Raw genomic sequence first — 20,156 nt, 5'->3', positions numbered from 1 at the left:
GCCCTAGGTTTCTAAGTCACTGCCCGCTCTGAGTCCATAGATAGTGGCCTGTTTAACCCTCACAACAGTCCTGCGAGGGAGTCTGGTGCAATCATCACATCCAATTTACAGAAACACTGAATGTCTTGCCAAAGGGCAGAGCTGGGGTCTGAACTTGGGGAGGCTGCCTCTAGAGTCTTGGGAACACGTAACCAACGGCCTGGCACTTACTTGATGCTCAGTAATCGCTAAATTCCCTTCGGGGCTTCCTGGGGACCAGGTCTCAAAGGTCTGTGCTTTACAGCAGGGGCGGGGCCGGGGCGGGGCCGGGGCGGGGCCATCTCACCCAGCCAGTAGTGGAGGTCATACTGCAGGTTCCCATTCCTCAGCTGCACCGTCTTCAGGATGACATAGGCATCGCCTGTGAAGAAGTCTCCGTAAAGGTTGGGGGGCACGGGAACCAGGTCGAACTTCTCCACACGCCAGATCTGCAGGCCGGGCTCCTTCCCTGCCTTGAGGAACTCGGGGTGTTCCACCACCATGCTGCCCGGCTGCAAGAGACAGGGCAGAGCCTGAGCAAGGGCAGGGACCACACTGGGGACAGACCCTGGGGCACGAGGGAGGCTGGTTTCCAGCACCAAGAGTACCTCACTTGAGCCTGACTCTCCCCACCGCGTCCTAGGACCCCGCCCTCGACGAGTGAGCACACAGGGCAGAGTTTAGGCTCCAAGCCCTGCCCTGGCCAGCATCTCTCGCTCCTCCTTCTCATCTCCCTGGTGATGGGGGACAGAAGGCTCTCCCTCCCTTCTCCCTTCCTGTCTTAGTGCCAATTGGATGCAACAGCTGAGGCACGGAGGGGTGAAGCCAGGGACCCCCAGCTAGGAAATGACAGAGCAGGAACTGGCCCAGACTCCAAGAGCTCTGGGACCACGGGGAGACCCCTCAGATGGCAATGGTAAATCTGGGGGTGGCCAGGGGCTCAGCTTAAACCCTTCCAGCATCCTCGGTGGCCCTGAGAAGTAGAAGGGTCCTCACAGAGTTCATTATCCAACTCCACCCTGCAGATCGGGAGACTGAGGCCCCAAGAGGCGAGGAGACTGTCTGCTTTGGCTCTTTTTCCCCACGCCCCATCCACGTCCCCATCACAGCTCCAAGAAGGGCCTAGATGGCTGAGCCCAGGCGGCCTCCTGCGCTGTCTGCCTCCTCCCTCCTGCCCCTAAAACCCCACCCCACCCCCAAATTCCATTTCTTGGAAAAGGCGAAAGGACGCAGCCGGGGTCTGCGGGAGCCTGCTGGAGACGAGGTGGTGGAGAACGGGGGACAGGCGGTCAGACCATGCGCGGGGCTGGAAACGGAGCGGAGCGGGATGGTTAGCTGGGAGTCAGACAAGGGCAATCAGCAGGTGCGGGCCACCTCGGGCCGGATCTAGTGGAAGAAGTCAAAAAACCAGACGGGAGAACTCAGGCAGCTCAGTGGAGAACCGAAGAACAGCTGGAACGAGGAGAAACCAGACAAGGCAGAGGCGGCGTCAGAGACGGGAGAAGAAATCGCAGTGATGAAGGGAAGCAGGCGAAGGTGAGATGGTACAGGAAAGAGGGGGGAATCCAGGAAAGAGGGGAATCCTGTGAGAAATCAGATGAGAAAGAAGACTCTGAAATGAAAGGAGAAATCCCAGAGGGAAGGCGAGAAATGAGGCAGAGGGAAGGAGAAATCGGGTGTCAGAGATGGGTAAGAAGTCAGAAGGCAGCGCAGAGGGAAGAAATCCGGCCAAGGTGAGGTTAGCCTGTTGGGAGGGAAACAGCCAGGCGGAGGCGCCCACCCCCTCCACCGGAGCCCCGGAAGCAGCAAGAGATACTTACAAAGCAACAAAACAGTTTTTCCATTCTAGACCTGAATTACTCCCCTTTTCCTAGAGCTGTATCTGCAAGAACTTACAATAAAGAGTTACTCCGGGCGCCCCCGGGCACTCACCCGCGCCTCGGTCACCCGCCCCTGCGGCGCCCGTGCCTGGGTCGCCCCCCGCGCCGGGGTGGCCGAGCGGGCCGGCTGCGACAGCGCGCCCAGCGCCAGGACCAGCGCGCCCAGCAGCGCGCAGCGATGCGCAGCCATGGCAGCGACGGCGGCAGAAGACCCGGGAGCCAGGCAGGGGGGCAGCCGGGCCGCCAGGCTCGCTCCGGCCTTAAGTAGCCGCCCGGCCCACTCCCCCTCCGCCCAAGCTAGAGACCGCCCCGTTTGGGAGGGCGGAGGGCCGGGTTGGGCCCCCGCGGGCGGGGAGGGGCGGGAATCTGGCCTGGATTTTTTAAGAGACATCGGGGTTCCCACTGGGACCAACCCAACGGGTGCGGGTGCGGACGCCCCTTCACTCCAGCTCCGGGGTGGAGACCAGGCAGGCACAAGGCCTGGCATACAGCAGGTGCTAATTCAGTGCACACTAAATGGACACACGCATGAACGGCAGGGATCCACCCAGCTTGGCTTTCTGTGTAATCCACGCAGGACCCCTCCCCTCTCCACCCCTAACATCTCCAGCAAAAAAATCACAGGAGCTAACTAAGAGATATTGAAGGTTTTCAGCATCACATGAACATCCTTTATGGACTGGGTACTATTCACAGCCCCATTCTAAAGAGGTGGAAACAGCTCAGAACCGTCGAGCAATGTGCACACAACTAGGAAATTAAAGTCAAGACCGGCCCAGGTGGTCCAGGTGGACGGCCTGCTTAGGCAGCATGTGGCTGTCACCAGCTGAGGACACGGGTCAGGGCGCTGACCTTTACTGGACCCTTGAGCAAGCCAGACAGAGAGGGGCGAGCAGATCTCTCCACTTCTGGGATTGCAGGCTTTGCTCCTGCTGCTGCTGCTAAGTCGCTTCAGTCGTGTGCGACTGTGCGACCCCATAGACGGCAGCCCACCAGGCTCCCCTGTCCCTGGGATTCTCCAGGCAAGAACACTGGAGTGGGTTGCCATTTCCTTCTCCAATGCATGAAAGGGAAAAGGGAAAGTAAAGTCGCTCAGTCGTATCCGACTCTTAGAGACCCCATGGACTGCAGCCCACCAGGCTCCTCTGTCCATGGGATTCTCCATGGCAAGAGTACTGGAGTGGGGTGTGGTTGCAAAACCACCCTTCTTTCCTTCCGCATTAAAAAGTTACTTTTTATTTAAAACAAATGTTTTTGGGCTGCTCTGGATCCTTGTGGTTGCACCTCGATGCACGGGAGCTTTCTGGGGTTGCAGCAAGCAGGGGCTACGCTCCAGTTGTGGGGCACGGGCTTCCCTCTGTGGTGCCTTCTCTTCCTGCCGAACACAGGCTCCGGGGCATAGGGCTTCAGCAGTTGTGGCCCACCGGCTTCCTTGCCCCAAGGCATATGATGTCTTCCCTGACCGCGTCCCCTGCCTTGGCAGGTGGATTCTTAACCACTGGACCACCAAGGAAGTCTAAAAGTTATTTGTTAAAAGTTTGTTTTTAATCAAAACTTACAAGTCACTTCATTTATACAAAGTTTCACCTCTCAACCCCACTTAAGTTGTACCTCCAGGCAACCAACCCACTTCTAGCTTCCTCCTTCAGCTGATGGTTTCGTGGTCTGCCTTCATGTAGTAGGTAACCAGCCTTTGTTGTTTGGGGTTTGGGGGTGGGTGGGGGGTTGTTTGTTTTGTTTTTGCTCTTGTGTTTTCAGTTTTAGATCCCATCTATGGTTCTCTCTGGGGAAGACAAGGATTCGAGCCTCCTCCCCTTTGCCCAGGCTCCCTTCCCATCCTTTATTCTCCTGGAGACTTACAGTCATTGGGTTATAAGTGCTATTCAGACTCATCCAGGCCTGCTTCCCACCTTCAACAACCCCTCTTTCCACCCTCCCACTACTCTGCTGGACTCAATTTCTCTGTTTCCTAGTTCCCTTTGCATTCCACATCTCCGCCTTTCTCAGTAACAGGGAAATGCAATGACAGAGAAGAGAAAAAAGGAGCTGGAGACCTGGGCTTGACGCCCAGCTCCACTGTAAGCTACTTTCTTCCTCTCTGCCTCAGTCTCCTCATCTAGTAAATGGGTATAAAGTGGTTGCTGAGACTCCAATCTGTCTGTGTGTGTGAAAATGGCCTGGTCTGCCAGTGAGTAAATGGGAGTTCCTGTCCTCCTTCCCCACGAACTCCAGTCATCCATCCCAGCTCCTCCTGGAGCCCACCTTCTGTCTAATCAGGCTGAAGTTTGCCCTCCATCACACACAACTTCCTCCCATTTAAGGGGGACTGTGGGTCAGATAAACGGCTAAAGGAACACACACAGAGGAGATAAATCAGACTGCAGGGATTATAAGAAGGCTTCACGGACAAAGGGACTTATGACCTGGGCCTTGAAGGAGGCCCAGGGAGGAGGGAGATTGAGAAGAGAGGCATTCCAGGGGAGGGAACAGCATGGGCAAAGGGCAAGTAAACGCAGGCCACCGCAGTGACCGATAGGGATCCTGTCTGAAACACCGGGACAGGAAGAGACGAGGCTCGAGAGGGCGGCAGAGGTCACGAGGGCCTGTGTGCCATGCTCAAGAGTCGGAATGTTTTTTAAGATGTATATGGGTATAGGTGAAGAGTTTCTCAGAGAGCCTGTTTTTTGTTTTATTTATTTCCTTATTTTTGGCTGCGCTGGGTATTCATTACTGCAGGCGGGCTTTCTCTAGTTGCAGCAAACGGGGGCTCCTCTTCATTGCAACGTGCAGGCTTCTCCTCGCAGGGGCTTCTCTCGTTGCAGAGCATGGATGCTACAGCACGGGCTGAAGACTCATGGCGCCCGGGCTCAGCCGCCCTGCGGCCTGTGGCATCTTCCCAGACCAGGGATCCAACCTGTCTCCCCTGCAGTGGCAGGTGACTTCTAAACCACTGGCCCACCAGGGAAATCCCTGAAGAGTCTGCATTTTATCTTAGTGTCCGTGGGGACCCACAAGAGGTCCCTGACTTCTCAAGGCTGTATGTCTAGTCCTGGGCCTGCAGAGCCTGCACTGGATGTCTCTGGCCTAAACTCAGAGAGCCCCTTCCCTCTCCCTAGGCATTTGGAGGATGATAAAACCCCACTGTTCTCATACGCGCCTGATGGAAGCATAACCCAGTTTCCCCTCTCTGGAGAGCAACTGACATCTATACAAATTCAAAACACGCAGTGTGACAACAGAGCCATTTCCTTCAGGAAGACTTACAGAGGAACACAGAAATACACATGCGAGGAGGCCCACTGAAGCATTGCTGGAAGAAATCTGGAAAGGACCCAAAGGTCCTGGTTCAATAAATCATGGAGCCGCCAGACAATGGGCCACTCTGCGGCTGTGCAAAAAGAACGAGCCAGCACAGGCCGTGCCCAGCACACAGTAGGCAGTCAATGAACATGGCCTGATCTCAAAGTGCAAGACAGCAAATTGTACAGCGGCTCTACGGTGGCTCCTCTCTTCAAGAGAGTAAACACCAAACTGTCAAGTCAGTTTGTTTGAAAGAGATGAAGAGCTCGGGGTTAGGCACCCACATCACTGCAGCTGGCATGAGCGAACACTTTAGGGCGATGAAAACATTCCAACACTGGATTACAATGATTACCCAACCGAAAAAGGTACTAAAAATCATAACACCGTCTGCTCACAATGGGTGAATTGTTAATGGTATCTATATTACACCTCAGTATACTTGTGTGAAAAATTTTTTCAATGTGCTATAGGGTTTGAAACTATTTACAAATGTTTCTCCGATGTAGTTTTTTTTTTCAATTAAAGACTGATCTAGGAATAATACCTTAAAAATAGATACAGTAATATCTGCTCATTAGACAATTTGGAAAATTCAAACCAGCAGGAAGAGGAAATTTCCTTGTCATCCCCAGTCACCCCCAACCCTCACCCCAAGTGAACCTAAGCCGGCATCCAGCCCAGCCGAGCAGTCCCTTCTTCTCAGCTGGTGATTAACAGAGGGCTGGTGTGGCTCAGCCTTGGTCCCAGGGGTCACGGCCCATCAGCCCAGGGTCACTGACCCCAGGTTAATGATCACAAAGGCCCCTGCAGCTGTGCCTGTCACACAGCTCTGAAGCCTGGGTCCCTGGCACTGGAGACCCGTGGAACAGGCCCTGGCCCCTGCCCTCAGGGCATCCACAGCCTGGAAACTCTCACTGCAGGGCAGTGATGTGCAGAGACTGTGATGGGACCACAGCCCCTGGGCTCCCTGCCCGGAAGGGAATGTACGGGTTCAGAAGAGCGGGGAGAGCTTAAGTGCAAAAGAAAAACCTCTGAGTAGGAGGGAGGAGCTCCCCACCCCGTGCCAGGCTTGCCTCTGCTGCTGGCTTCCCGGGTGACTTTGGGCAAATCAGCGTCCTCACCTGCCCTTCAGGTCTCCATATGGAAAAGAACGGCCAGGCCCTGCAGTTCTGACCCCGAGAACTCTCGTTCTCGGCCCCGGCATTCCCCAGATCCTGGCTCTGCGACCACATCGGGAACTTACAGGTCTCTGGGCCTCAAAGTTCCCACCTGTAAAATGGGCACACTTGTCCAGGGCACCTCCACAGGTCCTTCTGAAGCAGACAGTGCAGAGCCCCTGCCCTACACAAGGCGGGCCCAGCATCACTAATAGCTGCGTGCCTCTGCACCTGTGGGTCTGCATGTCTCTAGGAGAAGACAGGGAGGAAAGGAGGTGGGCTCTGAGCCTGAGTCTCTTCACAGCAACCAGGAAACGGAGATTCAGGGAGTTCCAGGCACTTGGCTCAGGGTCCTTCAGCTGAAAAGAGGCGCTCCTGGGATTCAAGCTCAAGTCTGGCTGGCTCCAGCGCCCAGACTCTATCTGGGGCTCAGGCAGGGCCCCCAGCACCATCCCACCTGGGCAGCAAGGGAACAGCAGTAGCTATTACAGGTGAAGGGATGCAGCTGCTGACCCAGGCAAGCCCAAGCCAAGCCTAACAGCCCGGACTCTCTGGGGTGGCGTCCCTAACCACACCTCCCTGGCTGAAGAGGGCAGCCCAGGAAAGCCCTCCAGCCCTGCACCTGGGACAGCACCCAGGACAGAGGCATGACTAGGAAGGTCCCCAGGCTGCAGCCTCTGGGCGGAGAGCGAACCGTGGCGTCTACACTCTGTACCACTCCCAGGGTGTACAGGGCATGCAGGCCAGGCATGGTTCCCCTGTGCCGGGAGCAGCCTGCTCTGCAACCAGTCACTACGTGAGCACGCCTTAGCCCCTGCCCTTCTCTGAACCGCAAGAGACCCCTCGCCCTCTGATCTCAGGCATTTCTGGCTCCTGCCTAGCAGTCCACACAGTAGGCAGTTTTCAGCATCCAACCACATCCCTCCCCTGCAGTTCGACACAGGACGGCCACCGCCCGCCACCAGCTTTGGCCCTGCTCCCTTGGAGACCTCAGGCTAGCCTCCATGTCTCCGTGGGCCTCCCAAGGCCGCTACCCGCGCCGGGAGGAGGCAGCCTCACCCTCCGCCCCCGGCCACAGTGTACAAAAGGTCTTGGCCACTCCTGGAAGACACCACCCTGCTCTCTTCTCTTCACACCAAACACTGTTGTTCTTGATTCCCAGGCAGCTGGCCACTCACGAGCAGCCGTCTTTTTCTGAGCTTGTTTGCTTTCTGGCTCATGGCTGGGTTCTGGGTCCTCCTGGGAATACCCGCCCTGCTGGCCGGGGTTTTGTTAAATAGGACAACAGTCAGTAAACAGAGAAGCCGGTTATGAAACCCGGTAAAATTGGACAGGGCCTCAGCATGGGGAGCCCTGGGGACCCAAAAGAACACGTGTTTCAGAATCTGGGAGACTCAGCGCCTGTGGTCAGGGCCTCAGTTTCCAAATCTGTAAAATGGGGAGCTCGCAGGGCAGTGAGGAGGGCCAAGGCCTGACACACAGCACAGACGGAGCTCCGAGTCAGTGCCCCGTGTGTGAGCTGGCTTCTTTGCACAGAGGCCTCTCAGTGTGTACAAACCACATTGTGAGCAGTTAGTGGTGCCGGAGAAAGGTTACAGATTTCACAGTGAGATTCTTGAGCTCAGGTCTGGACTGTGTGACCCAAAGCAAGCTGCCTTCCCTCTCTGAGCGCCGGGCCACTCACTTGTGAGGGGCAGTACTGCCCGGCTGCAGGCTGGCTGGGAGCTCTGGAGCAAGTAGCACAGAGTAGGCTTATTTGTAGCAACGTTCAATAGTCCATCCTCTCTTTGCAGACTATGACCCCAAGAGCAAGAGCGTAACTTCTCAGCGTCACTTAGTGAGCATCACGCAGGGCAGAGGTCTCCGTTCCCAGGCCAGAGCCGAGGCCTGAGCCCACGACATGACAAGGCCCCCGGGGAAGGGCCAGCTGGACCTCTGCCCTGGCTCCGTCCATCCCGGGCAAAGACAGCTGTTGGGGAGACGGCCAGCGAGGCTTGGCTGAAGCCACCTCCAAGAGGCCGCCTCTCCCAGGGCTCGAAGCCACTGGCTTTTTCCCAGCTTCCGGAGGCTACCCCACCTAATGCTGAGAGCCAGGACAGGACGTTCAGAAAGGACTAGCCCTGCCGCTTCCTGACCCCGTGCCCTGGGAGCAGCCAGATCTGGCCACGGGGTGTGAGCCAGGGCCCTGCCTGCCAGGGTCCCCTTTAAAGTCGGTCTCCCCTTCTCGGGGGAGGCAGCAGCCCTGGGAGGCTGCAAACAGCTGTGAACAACTGTCCCCTAGCTGCCCCAGGACCCCACAGCCCAGCGACAGGGAAGTCCAGGCACAAACACACATCAGCGGTAGGACGAGGAGGCCCAACTCCAGGCACCGTGAAGCAGGACCAGGACAGGATGGGGGACGCAGACTCACCTGCCAGCCTCCCGGGGCAGCAGGGCCTATGGGGCCCCAACCAGAGCCAGGAGCAGCAACAGCCACAGGAGGCAGCGCCCTGCTGCAGAGGGGAAGGGCTCCCGGCAGGAAGAAAAACAGTCTGTGTGACTGTGGAACGAGCTCCCGCCAGGAAAATCTGGGTATAAATCCCTGATCTACCACTTCCAGCTGTGTGGCTTCTGCTTTCTGTGCCTCAATTTCCTCATCTGTAAAATGGGATTAGACTAGCTTCTTGCCGGGATTGCTGCGAGAATTTTATAAAGTAAAAGACGTTTGGGGCTTAGCACAGCACGCACGTATAGAGAAAGCGGTGGTGGTTGTTTGCTGGGGGCTTAGGAAGCCTCTGTTAATATCTCTCTGACCCTCAAGTTCCTTATGTATAAAATCAGGGTTAAAATGTCTTTTTAAAAGGTGAGCGGAAGGATTTCCCTGGTGGTCCAGTGGGTAAGACACTGTGCTCCCAGTGCAGGGGGCCCAAGTTCAGTCTCTGGTCGGGGAACTAGATCCTACAGGCTGCGACTAAGACCTGGCATAGCCAAATAAGTAAACAAAATGAATTTTATTGAGGGTTGAACGAGACCATAAATGTGGAAGATTCCAGGATCATGCCTGACATAAGACAGAGGTTCAAAAATGCCAGTATCCTCCCCCTTCTTCCAAAGAGATAAGGAGCGGGCCAGTGGTGACCCAGCCAAGGAGACACAAGTGATGAGCAAACCAGCCCATCCCTAAAGACCCTTCGAGCCCTGGAACTTTAATAAGATTCTGAAAGGAACAGCAAGAGGCAAAATATGTTTGTGCCTCTGGTCAAGCAAGGTTCCCTACCCACCCCCTCCCCGACCCCCCATCCCCCGCTCCGCCCACCCCCCCTACCCGACCCCCCCCCCCCCCCCCGTCTGTCTGGGGATCAAGTTCATCCTTCTGCAGCTCCCTAGGCCGATAATCAGCACGATGGGAACCACAGTGTCAGGACCTCAGAGGACATTGATAGGTCCCTCCTGCCGCAAGCTCCATATGGAGCCTTTCTCTGTCCCAAAGCCCCGCACAGCCAGCAACGGCGGGAGCCCACCCTCAAGGCACCAGTTTGCACTCTACAGGCAGAACTTCTGAGAATCATAAAGGGGACAGAGGAGACAGTACAGAACCCAGAACAGCGAGGGGAGCCTCGGCCCGCTCAGGGTACCAAGAATGACCAGCAGGGTGAGGGCTGTGCAAACTCCCATCCAGGGGGAAAACAAGATAATGTCCAGGTTGAGCATGGGCGGAGCCGGAATCCCTACCTCAGGGGGCACTTGGGCAAATGGCTCTTCTGAGCATTTCAATTTCCTCCTCTATAAAATGGGGTGATGAGTCTTACCCTGGGGGTCATCTGGGAAGACTGAAGGAGCTCCTGGTGCTCAACAACCACAACAACCCCTGCAAACATGCCCACTGGCCTCCCGTACCAGCCTTGACTTTCATCACTGCATCCTTGCCTCCAACGCAGTGGAGGGCTGGAGGGTCCCAGCCAAGGCCCGGAGACCTGGAGGCACAGCTGGTGCCAAGGACAGGGACACATCCCAGGAGAGGGTCTCCAGCCAGCACTTCAAGAGCCCACTTTGCCTCCCACCCCATCCACAAATCTCTTCATGATGCCCTCCCCTCTCTTCTGGTCTGCTCCCACCCCAAGGAACAAGGGCTCAATCCCAGCCCTGTCTCTTACCACTTAGGTGACGCTGGGCAAAGTGACTCAACCTTTCTGAGCCTGGGTCCTTGAGTACAGAATAGCCAGATTATCCCCTAGGCCTACCAGAACTTGATACCGGTATAGCGTGGTTAGAAATCCTTTACAATTTATCTCAGACGCTGAACTACAATAGAGCTACCAGAGATTCAAAGATATATTTTATCCTTGCTAATCCCTTTCATTTTAATAAAGCTTTTTAAAAACGTCCTTTCCCCTCTCAAACATAAACAGAGCTATAAGACTGGAATGCTTGTGTTCCTTTCCCAGCTCAGAAAATAAGCATCACCAGCTGGAAGAATTAATGAAATCCAGTCCACAGAGCACAGGGCTTGGCACGTGATAGAGCTCCGGCATGGGCGTGGCCTCTTCCAGAATGGGCGTGGCCTCTGCCGGAATGGGTGTGGCCTCCTCTCCCCAGGGGTGCTTCCGGCCTCACCTCCATCTGGGTATCTGCCCAATCACCCGCCTCATCTTCTAGGTACCCCTCCTGAGAGCTTCCAGAACCCTCTGGGACACTCCAGAGTCAGGGCTGAGGCCAGGGCAGGGATGCTTAAGCCCCCGGCGCTCCCCATTCACACTCACTTCCCCGTCGGCCTCCCAGACGCTGTCCTGGTTCAGGGTCCTCATCTCCCCTGTGGAACCACTGCACCAGCTTCCTCTGTGCCTCCAACTCTCCATTATCCACAGAGATCACGCCATTCCCGACTCAAGACCTTTCCGCAGCCCAGTGCAAACTGAAAGAAGTCAGGACTCCTAAGCTTGGCTCCTAAGGCCCTCTAGGATCCGGTGTCCACATGCTCTTACAGCCACATCCCCTAGTCCCCCCACGCTACCCCCGACACCCTCTGCGACACCTCCTGCCTCTTCATCCTCAGCTTCCTGCAGCCAGGGGAGCAGGGGTCTAGCCTAAGCTCTGCTTCTGACTGTGAGACCTCGGGCCGGCTCTTTGGCTCTCTGAGCCTCAGTCTTCTCATGGGGCTCTTGGGGAGCTTGTGCAGATGAGACGAGATAAGGGAGTGAGCGCCAGATGCCGGGAGGGCTCCAGAAATGCAAGCCTGTGAGCCGCAGCCTCCTCCCTGCACTCTGACAACAGCTGGCAGGGCGGGATCGGCGCTCCTCCACCTCCGAAGGGGCGGGGCTCCCTCTCCCCTAAGCCCTGAACCAGAGGCTCACAGCCTGCAGCCGCAGCCAGGGAGGGGGACAGGAGTCGGGGCGGCTTAGAGGAAAATTACTCTGCTCTGGCCCCCCACCAGGGGCTCCCAGCTGCCTCTGACAGCGGGGACCTGGGGAGCTGGCAGGCTCTGCCAGAGCCAAGGACTTGGCCCCAAGCCTTGACCACGGTCTGAGCTGGTGGGATGGCGGCCGGGTTGGGGGCGGGGCGGGGCGGGGGGAGGATAGTTGCCCTGGGCCCCGCTCCTCTGGGACACTCCCACTCTTTGGCAGAAGAGGAGGGAAAAATAAAAACAGACAGGCCTTTGTGAGAGGAAAAAACCGGCTCCAGCCACTGCAGGCTGGGGCCCCGGGGGCGGTGCTCTGAGAAAAGGACCCTACTGCCAAGCATCAAACCCCACACCCACCCTGGGGATCTTGTCCTGGCGTCACATGCCTGGCCTTGTGCTCCTCACATGTGTCCTGCCTGTGGACCCGGGGGGCGCGGTCCTCCTGCCGTGTCCCACGTCACTCACACCTTGGATCACGCCCCCCGCATCATGCCACGTCTGCCGTATGAGGGACTCTGCACAGCTGGTCCCCGACTTGCAACGGTCCAACTTCACGATTTCCTGACTTTAGGATGGTGCGAAAGCAATACAAGCTCAGTAGAAACCGTACTTGGAGTTTTGATCTTTCCTGGGCCAGCGATGTTTCCCAGTCGGCCACAGGATCCCAAGGGCAACAACCGGTAGGCTTACAACCATTCTATTGTTCACTGACAGTACAGCATTCAATAAACTGAGTGGGACGACGTTTTAAAAGAGTCTTCCTGTTAGATTTTGCCCAACTGTAGACTAGCATAAGTGCTCTGAACACATGTAAGGTAGGCTAGGCTATGAGGTATGAAGGTAAGATAGGAAAAGCGTATGACTGGAAAAGTGTATGAAATGCATTGATAAACTTGAGATTTTTTCAGCTTATTGGGATGCAACCCCATAGTGAGTCAAGAAAGACCTGTACCATCTATCTACGACATTTTCAACGTCACATCCACTGTCCTGAGCCCCGGCCCCTGGAGAGCTGTGCCCTTAACCCTGTCCTGGCACCATGCACTGTGTCCCTTGCTGCGTGAACCCCACGTGTGAAGGTCCAGGACAGGCTCCCAGCCCTACCCCGTTACCTCTACGACCATGACAAGCCACGCCCCTTCTGGGTGCCTCAGTTTCCCTGGCTATGAAACGGAAATGGTATTAACACTCACCCACTACGTGCTGTGGGGACTGAAGGAGACAGAGCAATTCTGGGGCTGAGCCAAGTGTCTGAGACACAGCGAGTCTACCGGGTGTCTGCTGATTTGTGACGAGTCTTCCGGGTGTCGGTATCACATCGTGTGTGCTACCTGCCAGGCTCCCATGACCCCAGCACCTACCACGCATCAGACACTCTATCACACTAGTGAAATTCAAACAACAGCTACAAGGAGGCTATACCTCCCCCTCTAACAGGGGGGAAAATCAAAGGCTCAGAGAGGGGCGATAAGCTGCAGGAGGTCACACAGCCAGAAAAGGGTGAAGCTGGGAGTGGCACGCAGGTCCGTGCATCCCGAGAGACAGAAAGGAGACCACTGAGGGAGTGGGGGGTGGGTGTGTATCGTGCCAGCCGGCAGGCACAGGCTCCTTTTAGGGGAGATGAGGCATAATGAAAATGTGTTTGAACTGGACGTCTCGTGATGACTTTGGTGTAAGTCTGCAAGTTTACTAAAAATCACTGAATTAATTCAAACTGGTAGATTACATGTATGTAAGTTATCTGTCTACTTACTCCAGCAACTGATGTAAATTGTACTTCAGAAAGCCAGTTTGTTTGCTTAAAACCCATGCACTTTCCAGGCACCATTCTGCCAAGACATTCAGCAAGAAAATTGCTCTCTCTGTGAGTGGAAACGGCCAAACAGCGGCTGAGCAGCCCCTCTGAGGCCCAGGGGCAAGCAGCCTTGGGCTCCCTGGTTCCCAGACACCTCCGCAGAGCAGGTGTGCAGCCGAGTCACCCGGGGAGCTCCTGAGAACTCGGATTCCCAGGCCCCACGCCCAGCCTCAGAGTCTACGGCTCCGGGTGGGGCTCGGGAACCTGGGATCTGAGTCTCAGCCCACACTGGGAACCACTCATCAACGCCCAGCACCTCTCACTCTGGGGGAAACTGAGGCCAGGCAGCGCTGGGGAGCCGCCAGCTCTGCCCATTGAGCTGGGGAGGGCCTGGGCGGGAATGGAGGTCCCTTCCTGGTTCCTTCTCTCCTTCCCTCCTCCGCCCACTCCATTCCTCCCTGGCCCCCAGCCTCCTGGTGACTCAGGCCTCTGAGTCATCCAGTGGCACCACAGAGGAAACTTGTTAGCCAAAACAATCCCCAAACAAAGCTTCCCAGATCTGGGGAACAGAATAGGCCCAGGAGGCTAAGCAAGGCAGGGGAGGAGAACACAGGGTGGAGCTGGACACCTGGACCCCAAGCCCACTGAGCCCTAGAGAGGGTGCTTCCCTGCCCCCGAGTAAACAGCACTCACTGCAGCACACAGAAGGCTCAAAATGGGCCAGACAGCATGGCCAGTCCTTCTCAGCTCTGTCTTGTTGACAATGCTTCCCAAGGCTAGCACATGCCCATTTTACAGATGGGGAAACAGAGGCTCAGAAAGGGTCAGCCTAAGGTGACACAGTTAAGAAGTGCAAAGTAGAGTCCGGAACCCAGGACCATCTGATTCCAAAGTCTGGCTCTCACTCCTACGCACCTTTTAAAAATACCTCCTGGGTAGCACGGCATGTAGACAGTGCCTCATCTACACGAGACAGGTGAATGGCCCAGGAGGGGCCCGACCACACAGGGCTTTCTCCCTCTTCTCCGTGTCAGGCTCTGCCTCAGGACTTCCTGGCCCCGTGGGGTATACACATGAGCTTGGGGGTTCCTCAGCAGCAAGAACACAAGGCAGGAAGTGCCCAGGGCCTGAAGAACCAGCCGGGAGGAGCAAGGGGGGAACAGGGCCATGGCGGGTGAACAGAGTGGGTGTTTGTCTCTGGGGAGCAGGGAGCTGGCAGGCAGGGGGCGGGAACAGCAGAAGCAAAGGCTCAGAGGTGTGGCCCCCACAGCAGAATGCAAACGCTGGCCAGGCGGGCCTGGGGTGCCGACCTGTGGGCAAACACTGGAGCGGCCTGGCTGCGAGGGGTCCTGGCCTGCTCTGAGGCAGGGGAGGATCTTTTCAGCCCAGAGAGAACAGGCTTGGAGCCGGTTTCATCTCTGCCCGGGGCCTGGCCAGCGGCTGAATGGGGAGTCAGCATGGGGAACCCTGGAGTCCTTTCAAGCAGGCTTTGGGGACAACCCTAGACCCCCAGCTACTCACCCACGGGTCAGAGTCGCCCCTGAGGGACTCTTCCTTCACCATGGCTGGGCTGGGCAGAGGACAGGCGAGCCTCTCCCAACCACACCGACCTAATCGTATCGGCCTATAAATAGGGCCCTGTGGTTTGGTCTGAAATAGCTGTGCCAGGCCCAACTCCACAGGCACCACCGGGGCACACACGGTTCCGGAAATGGTCCTTCTCACTGACACGATTAAAACCCCAAACTTCCTCGGGAGACCACTGCACATGTTCTAACTCTCTCTCTTAAACATGAGGCGGTGGGCTGAGGGGAAGAGCCACCCACCCACAGCAGATGACGGCAGTGGGCCTGTGACTGCTCTTCTCCTTTCTGCTCTCGGGGGACCCAAAGCAAGCCACTACCCCTCTCTGGGCCTCAGTTCCCCCAAATGTAAACTGGGAGGTTGACCATGGTATCACTGGGGCCCTTCCAGCCTGGATGCTCCCCAGAATTGTCTCGGGGTAACCCCTACCCTCAAATGCTCATGCCACTGTTACCCCTTTCGCAGTTGACTTGGGGATTTTTTTTAAGTTAATAATGACTGGCATTTAAAAATTAGAATAGCAATAAATACTTGAGTGAGGTCTAGGCCTGCCACTGAAAGGCTGGATGACCTTGGAAGGGTCACTCTCCCTCTCTGGGCCCCAGATTCCTCAATCATAAGATGAAGGTGCTGGTAGGTTGATGCCCAAGGTTCATGACTATTTTTAATTAATTAATTTTTTTGTGTGCTTGTTTAGTATTTAAGAGAACCAGGATAGGCCAGCCTTGAGCTGAGTGCTGGGGCTAAAAGACAGCCAAGCCCTGGTCCAGACCCCAGTGGGGAAACGTAAAGCCATTTCCAAAGCACGCGGTATCCCACCAGAGGCCGCTTTCAGCGCTTCCCACCAGAGGCCGCTTTCAGGGCTTCCCACCAGAGGCCGCTTTCAGGGCTTCCCACCAGAGGCCGCTTTCAGGGCTTCCCACCAGAGGCCGCTTTCAGGGCTTCCGGGGACACCTTGTTTCCAGTTCAGATTACAGATTTATGGTCACAGAGGGATGGATGATGACATGGACTCGGCCATTACCTACCAACAGGGAAGGAAAGATAACCAAGCCATCACCAGGTACCAGGCATATGCTTAGGACTTTACGTCCCCATTATTAATCCTCAACAACCCTACTGTCATTCCCGTTTCACAGATGAGGAAACTGGGACTGAGACGGGTGTGTCAAGGGGCCACAGAGCAAGTCAGAGCTAGAGTAATGCTCGGGCTTGTTGGCCTCTGGAGTTCAGGTTGTAACCAAACCCCAGTGAAACAACAGAGGAGGGCTGACCAATGGGGGAACGAACCGACAGGGCACAGGAAAGAAACCAGCCTGGAGCGATCTACTGAGCGTGTAGGTGGGTAGGAGGGACTAGGCTGCGCCCAGTGACACTCATTCTCTCCAACCCCCTCTGCATCCCACCAACTGACTGTTCTCACATCTCATTGCTCAAGCAACTCCTCAGCTCAAGACCTGCCATGGCTCCTGGCATCCAGAGGGTCAGGACCCTGCACTCAAAGCCTCTTTAGCCACTCTGCCCACTAGCTCCCAAACACAGAGGTACCCCCAGGGGGCTGAGCTTTTGCACACACACCTCCCTTGCGTGGACTTGCCTCCCTTGCCAACCCCTCAGCAGAGTGCTAGACTCGGCAAGGGGGAAGCCCTCTGAGGCTCCCGGGGCCCCAGGCAACAACCAGCACAAGTCTGGATCTCCCAGGGCCCCCAGGTTTGATTCACCTCTGCTCTCCAATGCAGAAGCTCGACAATGAAAACACACAAGGAGCCCAGAGAATGCTGGAAAGGGCTCATTTCCAGGACTGCCCGACACCAAGCCTCATCCTGAGGCGCAGCGTCAGGACGCCACGGTGTGGAAAAGCCAAAAATTACAGCCTCGGGGCTCATCAGGGTGGGACTTGGCAACTGTCTCTTTCAAGGGTTCCAATCCTGAAACTGGGGCAAAACTCTCCCCTACTTTAAAACCTCCGTGCCTCCCCAGGGGTCTAGATAAAACTCCAAACCCTAACCAAGGCCCCCGAGGGCCCGCACAACGGAGGCGCTGCCTGGTCTCCAGGCCTTTCTCCCTTTGCCGTGCTCTGTTCCCAGCTCCTTCCTCTCCCTCACACTGTCCCTCGCTCACACTGTTCCTTCCATCTTTCTCCTTCATCTGTCCAGACAAGAGCCCATCACACCCGCCCAGTCCCACCTGCTCTCCTAATGCCGGTCCCTTCCTTCACAGCCGAAGAAGGGATGAGTTTGTTCTGTGTGTAATGGATTCCGTAGGGCTTCCCTGGGGGCTCAGCGGTAAAGAATCCGCCTGCCAATGCAGGAGACCTGGGTTCGATCCCTGGTTTGGGAAGATCCTCTGGAGAAGGGAATGGCTATCCACTCCAGCATTCTGGCCTGAAGAAGTCCATGGACAGAGGAGCCTGGCAGGCTACAGTCCTTGGAGTGGCAAAGAGTTGGACACGACTTAGCGACTAAACAACAATAACTTATGTAAGACCCAAGATGGTAAGACCCACGAGAGTTAGGAAAATCTCATTCTTTGCTGATTCTCCAACCCCCAGCCCAGGGCCTAAATAAATACCTGTCAAATGAAGGCACACACGAATGAACAAATCAATGAGTGAATGAGCCTCTATGTCTTACCAGACAGGAAGTGGTCAGACTCCTGCTGAACATTTGAGGGAAAAAAAACAGCGCCCCAATTAGGGAGGCCGCAGAAGTAGGAGACAAAGTGAACGGTGCAGCCTGCCAGAAGCAAAAGGAGAGAGAGCTTCCAGGAGGAGGAGGCACCCGGGGCTCCATCGAGGTGGGGCATGGAGAGCTGAGGAAACACCAGGAGGCGTGGACACGGAGGGGTCACTGGGGAGTGGGCGAGAGGCGGGGCCCAGCACAGGGACAGCGGGACAGGGTGAAGATGCAGAGAGCCCTCAGCTGACAGGCACTCAGCGGCTGCGCACTTCTGCAGAAGTGGGAAAGCAGAAGATGGTTCCTGTGTCACTTGCCAAAGCATTCAGAGAGTATAACCCTTTGTGGGGACACAGCGCTCAGGCCATCGGGCTCTGGGAGTTATCAAGGCTCTGAGTCTCAGACTCTAGAGCATCAGAGCCAGGGCCGCCCCTGCCAGTCCATCTGGGCAGCTGGGGGAGGACCCTTCATCTCGTGCCCTTGGCAGGCAGCTGGTCCCCCTCTGTGGGAGTCCAGCATTGAGGCCGCAGCATCGGAAGGCCCTTGCATCTGAGCTTGGGGAAAGAGGAACAGCACCAACTGTGGTCGGCCTGTCACGTCACCGCCTGGAAGCCAGCCAGGCTGTGGGAATGAGTAAGTCCTAGAGGTTCTCGGCCCCTTCTCCTTTCGGCAGTCAAGGGTGATGTCACGACCCAGAGGAGTGTTTCCCAGTCTTTCCGCACAGTTACTATCAGAAACTCACTTCTCTCTGTTTCAACACTGGAAGCTGGGTTATCCCCCTAGTGATGATCCTTCCCCTTTTTCCAGCTCACAAAGCCCTTCGACATCTGTGAGCTTATGCAGTCCACACGACAACCTTGTTAGGTGGGTGGGGGAGACCAATGCACCCATTTCACAGGCAGAGAAACCGAGGCCTGAGCTGGGACCTGAGCCAGGTCTCCTGCTTCTCGCCCGAGGGCTCTGCATTCCGTGCCCTGCCTCTTCACCTCCTCTGGCGGGTCACCTGTGAATCTGATAGTCAGGTGAGCCCCGCCCTGCCAGCCGGCCCAGGTGAGTGTGACTCATGCACCTTCCCTGTGACTCACACTTCTCATTCCTCCTCCGGTCAACAAGCCTGGAGCCTTGGCAGCCGCACCCCAGCTTTTCTCACCCTTCCAAAGAATTCCTGCACCTCCTCCTCACAGGAGTCCACCCTCCTACCGAGGCGCTACCAGCAGCCCGGAGAGGGCAAGCACCTTCCTACCGTCACCCAGCGCAGGAGCAGCACAGCCGGGGGTGGGGGCCCAGGAGTCCTGGCACCCAGCCCCCTTCTTGCCTCTTCCCCAAGGGATCACCCTTGCCTGGCCTCCCTCTCTAGGGAGGCTGAGGAGCAAATGAAGCAAGGGCAGAATGCTCTCTGAGCTTTACTAGAAAAAACCCCAGGGACTGCCTTTGCACCGTGTGTGGCGCCCAGCGGCTGCTTCCCCAGGCCCATCCAGACCCCCCGGCAGCCAGGCTGGGTTTAGGAGGACCCAGCAGTGGCTGCGCTGCTCTACCTACCTTCTGGGGCTGTGAGTGAAGAGGGCGGCTCCGTCGGAAGGGCTCGGCACCAAGGTGGAAGCGCGGCTCGGGGGCTTAGCAGCACCACCTGTAAAGAAAGGGCCAAGACTCCCAGGCTCAGGGGCTCAAGGTCATCTGGTCAGAGCCCATTTCATGCTTCAGCTCCTCCCCAGCCCCCACCACCCCCCATCCAAGGTCATATGCCCCTGCATGCACACCTCCAGCAGTGGGGCCCTCACTTCCTGCCAAGGCTGCAAACCTTCTATTCAAGAGTCCGGCTGGTTAAGAGAACTGTTGCTGGGATGTGCTGGAATTCTCTCTGCCCATGCCCCGTTACACGCTGGTCCTAACTCTACCCTCTGGGCTCACCCGGAGCAGGTCTGGCACCCCGTTTCCCAGTGGCCCCTCAGAGACTTGAAGATGGTAACCCTGGGCCCCTCGAGTCTTCTACCCCTTTTGCTCCAGCTCTTCCTGAGATCAAGGTGTCTGGTTCCCTCCCCCGGCTTCCCTGATCTACTTTAAATGAACCCTATCCCTACCGACAGCGCAAGACCCAGAATTAAACACTTGGATGAGCTCTCTTCAGAGCAGGGCAAGCAGAACTCTCACCTCCATCATTCTAGACACCATGACTCTATTAATACAGCCGAAAATCCCATGAGCATTTAAAGTAACCCCACTGTATGACTGAATTCAGCTTATGGTCAGCTTCAGAACTGTGGCTTAAGATTGTGAGGTTAGACCAAAGGGCCCTTCATTTAACTAACATGTAACAATCAAGTTACGTCACCTTTCTGAGCCTCAGTTTCATTCTCTGTAAAACAGGAA

General features: G+C 56.3%; 1 protein-coding gene across 4 annotated transcripts in view; it reads right to left on the bottom strand.

Annotated features, from left to right (window-relative positions):
• Positions 1-20,156, bottom strand: part of GSN (gelsolin) — a 61,242-nt gene that overhangs the window by 28,474 nt on the left and 12,612 nt on the right. Inside the window, exons 2-4 of one of the 4 annotated variants that reach the window (XM_025282359.3) lie at positions 19,329-19,416; positions 1,839-1,909; positions 326-530 (exon numbers count right to left, since the gene is read on the bottom strand). In XM_025282359.3, the coding sequence (XP_025138144.1) occupies positions 326-530; positions 1,839-1,862 (229 nt within the window). In that variant the 5' untranslated portion in view covers positions 1,863-1,909; positions 19,329-19,416. Of the gene's footprint in view, positions 1-325; positions 531-1,838; positions 1,910-1,950; positions 2,143-15,051; positions 15,072-19,328; positions 19,417-20,156 lie in introns of those variants that run through there. The other 3 variants (XM_025282360.3, XM_044940549.2, XM_025282358.3) reach the window with 3 other exon arrangements.

The sequence above is a fragment of the Bubalus bubalis genome, chromosome 3 (genome assembly GCF_019923935.1).
Source record: "Bubalus bubalis isolate 160015118507 breed Murrah chromosome 3, NDDB_SH_1, whole genome shotgun sequence".
Taxonomy (NCBI): domain Eukaryota; kingdom Metazoa; phylum Chordata; class Mammalia; order Artiodactyla; family Bovidae; genus Bubalus; species Bubalus bubalis.
Note: the sequence above shows the minus strand (reverse complement) of the source record. Positions and strands in the feature narration are given on the sequence as shown.